The sequence below is a fragment of the Brachycentrus maculatus genome, unplaced genomic scaffold, assembly GCF_059751285.1.
Source record: "Brachycentrus maculatus isolate JH-2025_06_01 unplaced genomic scaffold, ASM5975128v1 h1tg000233l, whole genome shotgun sequence".
Taxonomy (NCBI): Eukaryota; Metazoa; Arthropoda; class Insecta; order Trichoptera; family Brachycentridae; genus Brachycentrus; species Brachycentrus maculatus.
The window spans coordinates 373,268-381,165 of record NW_028280984.1 but is presented as its reverse complement, the minus strand read 5'-3'; the positions used below and the strand labels follow the sequence as shown (position 1 = coordinate 381,165).

Below are 7,898 nucleotides of genomic sequence, written 5' to 3'. Positions count from 1 at the left end.
GAATGTGCGCTTTCAAAAAGGTTATATTAATATGTTTATTAGATTATCCTCCATAATCATTAAATTTCGGCAAAGATGATGTAAAGTACACACATAATATATAGTGCTTTTGATCCTTAATTTAAGAAGCATAAATAAAATACAGATGTGGGAATAACAAATTTATTGGTAATTTCATTATAACAAACAATAAATGTTATTTTTATATAAGTTCATATATCTAATATAATCTTACAATTTGAATTAAAGTAATTTTAAATATTTATTTCATATTTCCTAACAACAAAATATTGTAAATAGATACTTCAATACTTGAGCTTGAACTATTGACATCGATTAGGTTTATTTTTCTAACAATCTCCCCAACATAAATTTTCACTGCTTCAGTTGATTAAATTGGGTAGAAAAAAATGCTTTTCAACTTTGATTCACAAATTTTCTTTACCTCTTCTAAAAAAATTAAGGAAATACATAATTAAAAGTGTTTAGAAATTTTCAAATACATATCAATCAAGACAAAATCTACTCTTATGCGGCATTGACAAAAGGATACTAATCAAAACATTCCACTAAATCAAACCAATAATGACTTCACGTACATAAACAGATATTCCGAGAAAATTAAATGCCCTCGAGACAACTTTCGCAAGATTTGAGTTAGAACAATGAGTTAAAACCAAAAAAATTTAATGCTAGAAGTGGCAAAGGGTAATTATCGTATGGAATCATTAAAAATGTTACAAAATCAATAGTGATTTAAAACGAAGCTATAATTTGAGTTATAGTATGTTATTTTGTTTGTTGATTTTACATTTTAAAGTAAGATCATTGTTTATGATCATACTGTAAAAATAAACCAGAAAAAACAGTGAAAAGAATTAGAAAACGCTTTTAAGTGTTCATAAAATTAAGAAATTTACTTTATAAAGAAAGACTTAGGATGACACATCAAGCCTTAGCGAAATCCATCATTTAGTTTATGATAGTTGGATAAGGGGGGGGGGAGGTATTCCCGATTCACTCGGCACCTTTAAATATAGCCCAAAGAAAGCTCTAAAAATTATTTTCAAAAAACTATCTGACTACTCTTCTAGGATGCTTTTTAGAAATATATATATGAATAGTTTATTTATATTTGTCTAATTCAAGATTCTCACTCATTTGGAATTGATTTTGTCATTAGAATGACTTAGTGGATTAGTATCTCATTGTCCTTGTGCAAATGCGGCATTAATTTGCGGGATATAAACATATATAATTAAAACTCATATAGATAATATACTCACCATTGATTTCTTTTAAATTGGCATTTTTATGTTGGACAATTACATAAAATTCTCTGAGATTTGAAATCTTGCCTATTACCCAAAAGTCGTTCATTGTTTTGATTATTATCTCCCCATATTTTTCCAGGCTGCAAAAATCATTAAAGTGACTATTCATCCTCATTGAGTATTCAAATGTAAGCAATAAAAAAATATATATAAAAAACTACTACATACTCCAAAGTAAAGTATTTAAAATAAATTCATATCATAAAAAATTATATCATCAATCGATGATATAATATCAACAAAATATAAAAATAAAACAAAACAAAATGCAGTTTACACAAACCATTGTCTTTCAGAATTTATATCTGCAACGAGCTTTAGAACTTCTGGGGTCACAGCTATGTTGCCAGTATGTCTATTATCAAGATGAACCTTAAAGAAAATTCAGCAGGTATGAGGTAAACAATTGGAAATAAATTGCTGATTTTTTACAAAATGTTACTGCCAGTTTCTAGAAAGTAAATACAAAATCATAGAATAATTATGATAAAATAAAAAAAAAAAAAGCTTTTCGGTAATTCAGGTATTTAAATTTGTAATGTATTATTTAATTTTTTGATTCGACGATAGGTTTCATAGTTAAAGCATTTTGAATATAGCTCTTGATTGAGGTCACTGGTGCCCCCCATGGCGCTGCGGTCCAACACAGGCGAGGTCACCGGTGCCCCTCATGGTGTTTAACGTATTAATAATAGTTTACCTCGTACCTATAGAATATATATGTAAAACGATTGTTTAAAGTAGAATATGTACGAGTATGTATTTTTATTATAACAGGTTGATTTATGTTTCAGAACCCATTGCATGCCTCATAAATATACATACATCGTAGGTAAATTGAATTAGAATATTAGCCACATTCAATTGAATTTTTTTATTATTTCAAAATACATAGATTCTTACCGTGCTTTTGTATGCTAAATTAAGCTGATTGAAGTAGAGATATTTCGGACCTGTCAAATCGTTTTGATTCGATACTGGACTACTGTCTTTATCACACTGTTCGGCAATTTCAGAAGCTATTGAAGAAAGTTGAGGACCAACAAATGTATCTATACTGCGCATCAATTCCAAAGAAAGCTTTGCATCGCCTAGAAAAAATACAAAACATTTTGGTCTAAAAATAGAAAATAATGTGTTGAGAAGGGTATTAGATCTCGTTAATATGCCTTTGAATCAGGGAAAATCAGGTGGGTTTAAAATGAACAGCAAGACTCTGCACATATGCATTTACTATATTTACAACATATTGTCACGGCCACAACTAGTATGTACTTTATTTACATATTGCCAATAATAATACCAACTACTTTATTTACATATTGCTAGTAATAATATTTTTCTAAAAAATAAAAAACAAAAAATGGTTAGCACATTGTTTGCGGGAAATGCTTTAAAGCGTCTTTTGCATACTGTTGGTAGAGAACGGGGTTTGCTTAGAGTATGAGAGATGCTAAAAAACATTGAACAAATCAGAATTAGGTAACTTGTGATTAGTATACCGTGGGTCGGCGGCAGACTCTCTAAGTATAATTAGGGTCGGGGTTGAAGAAAAAACCACTCGCAAACAATGTGTCAAGTGGCTTTTACTAGTAACAATGCGCAAATTTAGCCGTCAATATTATTTTTTGAATAGTTCATACCATTAATGAAGAAACATATGGTTGCCGCCAAAGCCCTGTAAACAACTAGGTAGTAGACTTGGACATTAGTTTCGTAATTCAAGTGGACTTTAGTTATTCTGGCAAGGTCGGAAGGTTCTCGGAAGCCCCCGGGCGGGCTGACGTAGCAGCCGTAGTGCTGGGCCGTCACATGAGGGCCTCCTTGCAACTCCCGCTCCACGTGTGCAGGTAACAATGTACCCACCAGGTATTTGTATATGACTTGCATGTCACTCGGTGTTATTCCATTCCTGATTTTAAAAAACAAAATAACAATAAAAAATACACATTCATTTATTGATTAATCTTAAAATAACAAATATAAAAATATTATATTATTTAATATGTGTTCTAATAGAATACAAAGTATAGATAATTTTTACAGATTTAACATTTTTTATCAAACAAGATTATGAATTTGTTTTGATTTTTTTTTGTTGTAAATATAAAGAAGGCATTACAAGATACATATTTAATCCGATATTTGCCAATTTTGAATTTAATCAGTTTATTTATAAGCGTGCAATATGCATGTATCGATTTTCAGTATTTGTACTGGATGTTAAAATCTTGATCATCAAACTCTATTGAATATAAAGATACTTTAGATTTCAAGTATCTACATTATAAGGTATATTTTTAGACTCTCAAAGAGCAGGGAGTTATTATTTGGTATGTAATAGGAAATTGTATCGCATTATAAATTAAAATATCTTACCATATCAGTTGATCATTGTATAAAAAGGCAGTTTGTTTTATATCGGGAAACTTTGCTTCAATAAGATTTACAAAACATTGGACTCTAAAGAAAGACAGACGATCTAATGGAAGGTATTGAACACCTTGGAATACGTCAAGAACATCACAGTGAGGTAGATTAAGTTGTAATAAATACTGAAAAATAAAATAATATTGTTTACTTTCAATAGATACATAATTTACAACATTTTGAGTGTGTCCAAATACTTGTTCACGATTATCTCCAATTACAGGAGAAGAAGAATATTGAAGTCTGGGCATTTACGGGGATGACGACCGTCATAGGCTGGTTTAAGTGATCACTTTACACACGTGTAACATTCACCAATTCTACCCATTATTGACAACCACATTACTCAAATTCTTGGAAGTTCTATATATATGAACCAATTTTGAAACATTATTCTTGAATCACTAGAACTTCACTGGAGACATCTATTGGTGAGATGAAAAGAAGCTTTTTTACTGAGTAGAAACTCTTTTATTAGTATGTGAGGTCTGAATCCTGGATTATAATCACACACATGAGAAGCGCCAGAAAATATCATTTTTATTATTTAAGCATATAATTTGACCAGATAATTTATTTACAACATTTTGAGTCAACATTTTATTTACAACCTGCCTATGACGGTCGTCAGCCCCGTAAATGCCCAGACTTCCATATTCTTCTTCATCTTTGATGAGATGTCAAAAAATAATACATAATTTGATTAAATATATAAGTAAAATATAAAATACATACAGGGTGAAAGAAGTTTTCCAGTTTTAGTCTTAACAATTCATTTGGCATATCAGAAAATGACCCCATGAAAAGACGAAATAATCTATGAGCTGCTGATAAAACAGATTGTAATACTTTGGTCTGCACCTGAAATAATAAAAAAAATATTGCGAACTTATAAAATTGTTAAATTTGTATTTATGTATTAATTTAAATCAAACACAGATTTTTTGAATCTACTAAGTTGTATTTTATTAACAAAAACACATTAGTTTGATAATGCCCTAACAAGGCGAAATAATTGTCACAATATAAAATTTTCAAGTGTTTTTGTTAATAAAATACAACTTAGTAGACTCAAAAAATCTGTGTTTGATTTTAAATTAATACATAAATTAAAATGGAGTTCTACAAATTAAACGCCAAATCTATAAATAAGTTAAATTTGTATCTTACAATCATAGTGAATTGGGACAGACAATAAAGGATGTCATTAGTATATACCTATAGTCTGTTTTGAAGATGCACCATTGTTTGTGGGTGGTATTAAAATGATTAATAATAAATTTTATTTTATTTTGTATTTTATACAAACCTGTTCACCATGATATTCAAAGTAGTGGCTGCCATCTGCTGATGCTTTTTGTACATAGGGAACATTTACCGTCTAAAAAAAAATTGTGCGATATGTATAACATTCAATGAATTTTAATATTAAGAAAACCGTTTAAAGAAAAGAATTGAGAATTAAAGCCAAAATTTAGAAGTTGTATTTTGAGTGTAACGTGAAAATAATTTTTCAAGTTAGAATTTTTTTTATGGTCAATAATACTAATTGAAATACAAAATAAGGTTTGCAAAATTTATATACTTCATCAATTTTTAAAAACCTTGTAGAATTATTTGATGTGACATTAAAAAAACATCCAACATAATTTCTAAAGGAACAAAATCAAACACATTTTAGTAATTTCAAAATTCATACCATAACCATCCAGTAATCTTTTTCTGGTTGGTAAAATATTTCTTTAGTTTTCTGTGTATGCAGAGACTCGCAATCATCAGCAGAAAATGTTCTAAAAATAAACAACTTTAAATGAGTGGAAAATATATAATAATAATAAAAATAAAACACTTATCCGCACCCCAATGGTGCATAGGGCACTGCGTCAAATAAACGCAGTGTTATCTGATCGTTTACACATGAAGGAAAAGTGATCAGCCCTCCGCTTCAGGTACCAGTTCAGGGTAATATTGTCCGCCGTAGTGACCATTGGTCAGCACGCTCAGCTACTATTCTGGAGGTCCCGGGTTTGATTCCCAATATTACCCTGAACTGGAAAATATGTAATAAAATGAAATAGGCAAAATTAACAGGAGAAATGAACTAATATTGTTGCTAGTTTAAAAAGGCTACAACACAGAAAAAGTATCTGTAATGAAGAAAAAGTTTTTGTCTGAAGAAGTATCTTCTCCTTCTTTTTCTAAACCTTATCCGCACCCAATGGTCCATAGGGCACTGCATCGTATTGACACAGTGTTATCTTGATCATTACTTACATGAAGGCAAGGTGACCACTCCTGCGCTTCAGGGACCAGTCCAGGGTGATTAAATAAATATTGAAGTGTAAAATCACTAATAGAAGAAGTCGCCTGCTTGAAGATTACTTAGCAAAAACATCTTTGTTATGATTGTGGTTTCACAGGTATGCCATGAATTCGATAAATACAAAAAAAAAATACAGAACTAAGCTTGTCCCATCCAACAGCGGTTGAACCATACCTTTTTTTGATTTGATAGTATAATTTGGTAACTGAAAAAATATATTAAAAAAAGTAATAATTGAGCGTATGTGTGTGTGAGTGTGTTTGTTTGCGAATGTATGTTTTAATATATCATGTATCTATTTCTGAAGACCTATAATTAGCTTTGTGTTTATTGTTTTGTATTTGTAGTTGTTGGTTTTCCTAAAAATAAAATAAAATTTTAAAAAAATTCATAAATGTAACTCACATCATAAATTTTATTATAGCTTCGCATAATCCGACGGTCATTTTTTTCGTCTCGACGTTAGTATCGTGTGGGTAATAATATAATATGCGTTCATGCTCCTAAAAATTATAATAACAATCAAAATAAATGGGCAAATAAATTTATACATCTAAAATTTATTATTGCATGAACTTGCAAAATGAAAATTTCAATATTTAGGGTGTACCTGTCCTTCTTTTGGACCCAATGTAGAATTAAATATAAAAAACCTTTTTAATTCACAATCGTTTTTAAGCATGTTTAAATTCACTTTTCACTGGAACGTACAAGGTAACTATTAGCTCGTAGAGAAACAATCTTAACTATTTATAATCAATATTTTTATTAAATTATATATTACACTAGCGTATTTCTAATAATTCGCCTAAAATTCATTTAAAACGTCAGTAGTCAAAACTGACAGAAGATTTTCTTGATACAATACCATAGATAAATAAGACAACAACATAGTGATGCTGATAATCTGAGATATTACCTAAACTTATTAGCTACTAATAGCAAACCGTGTATTAACCGATTTTTAAATCATAATTGAGTCTGAGAGACAATAACTCGACACTGGCGATAACACTTAAGATGCGTGAAAAGCCATCAAAAAGAAGAAGAAGAGTCTGAGAGACCGCCTTTCTACTGCATCTTCATCCTTCTTTTTCCAACTTCATGCTTCGCTTCCTGCCGAACTGGAAGTTCATTATGTACTGCCAGTTTAGCCTTTCATGATATGTTTTAATTTGCTATAACTGATTTCATGCACTATTCACTCTGTTTCAGCATTGACTGTCCTTTTATGTATTGATTTTAAATCAAACACAGATTTTTTTGAGTCTACTAAGTTGTATTTTATTAACAAAAACACATAAAAAATTATATTGTGACAATTGTTTCGCCTTGTTAGGGCATTATCAAACGAATTGATTCTCCTTTTTATACCTAGAAAACATACACCCCTGGCGTCCCTTCCTCAAAAACCGAATTAATAGATAGCTAATATAATGGCAATTTATAATTTACTTACACGTTCGTTAACATTCAATGAAATTTATTAATCAATAAATGTACAAATAATGTTCCCAATTTTCAAAAGAAGGTATCTTCACATATTATTTTAACATACTATATCTGTAACACAAACTAAGCTAGGACACAAAATGCTGAACCCTCTTCTAGTGGAACGGAAGGTCTGCTGACGACAGTCCGGCTTCTCTTGAGGAGTTTTACGTGGTTTTCTCCCAGCAATGAATAAATGCTGAGAAATTCCTGATTGGTCCACACTAGATTATCCTTCCTGTTCCCAACACAGATTAAAATAAAACATATATTTTTAAACATTTTGTATATTAACCGTTTGCATTCGAGACTTTTTTGTA

The 7,898-nt window shown here is 30.2% G+C and overlaps 1 protein-coding gene across 1 annotated transcript; it reads right to left on the bottom strand.

The window, feature by feature from the left end:
• Positions 1-148: 148 nt before the first annotated feature.
• On the bottom strand, positions 149-6,945 carry Ccz1 (vacuolar fusion protein CCZ1). The gene is made up of 11 exons (XM_088264574.1): positions 6,698-6,945; positions 6,493-6,590; positions 5,464-5,554; positions 5,074-5,145; positions 4,500-4,625; positions 3,714-3,889; positions 2,978-3,246; positions 2,238-2,425; positions 1,618-1,706; positions 1,287-1,414; positions 149-450 (listed from the first exon to the last, which is right to left on the bottom strand). Exons 1-11 carry the CDS (start codon positions 6,767-6,769, stop codon positions 392-394), a joined length of 1,368 nt encoding a protein of 455 aa, XP_088120700.1. The 5' UTR covers positions 6,770-6,945; the 3' UTR covers positions 149-391.
• Between the last annotated feature and the right edge of the window lie 953 nt (positions 6,946-7,898).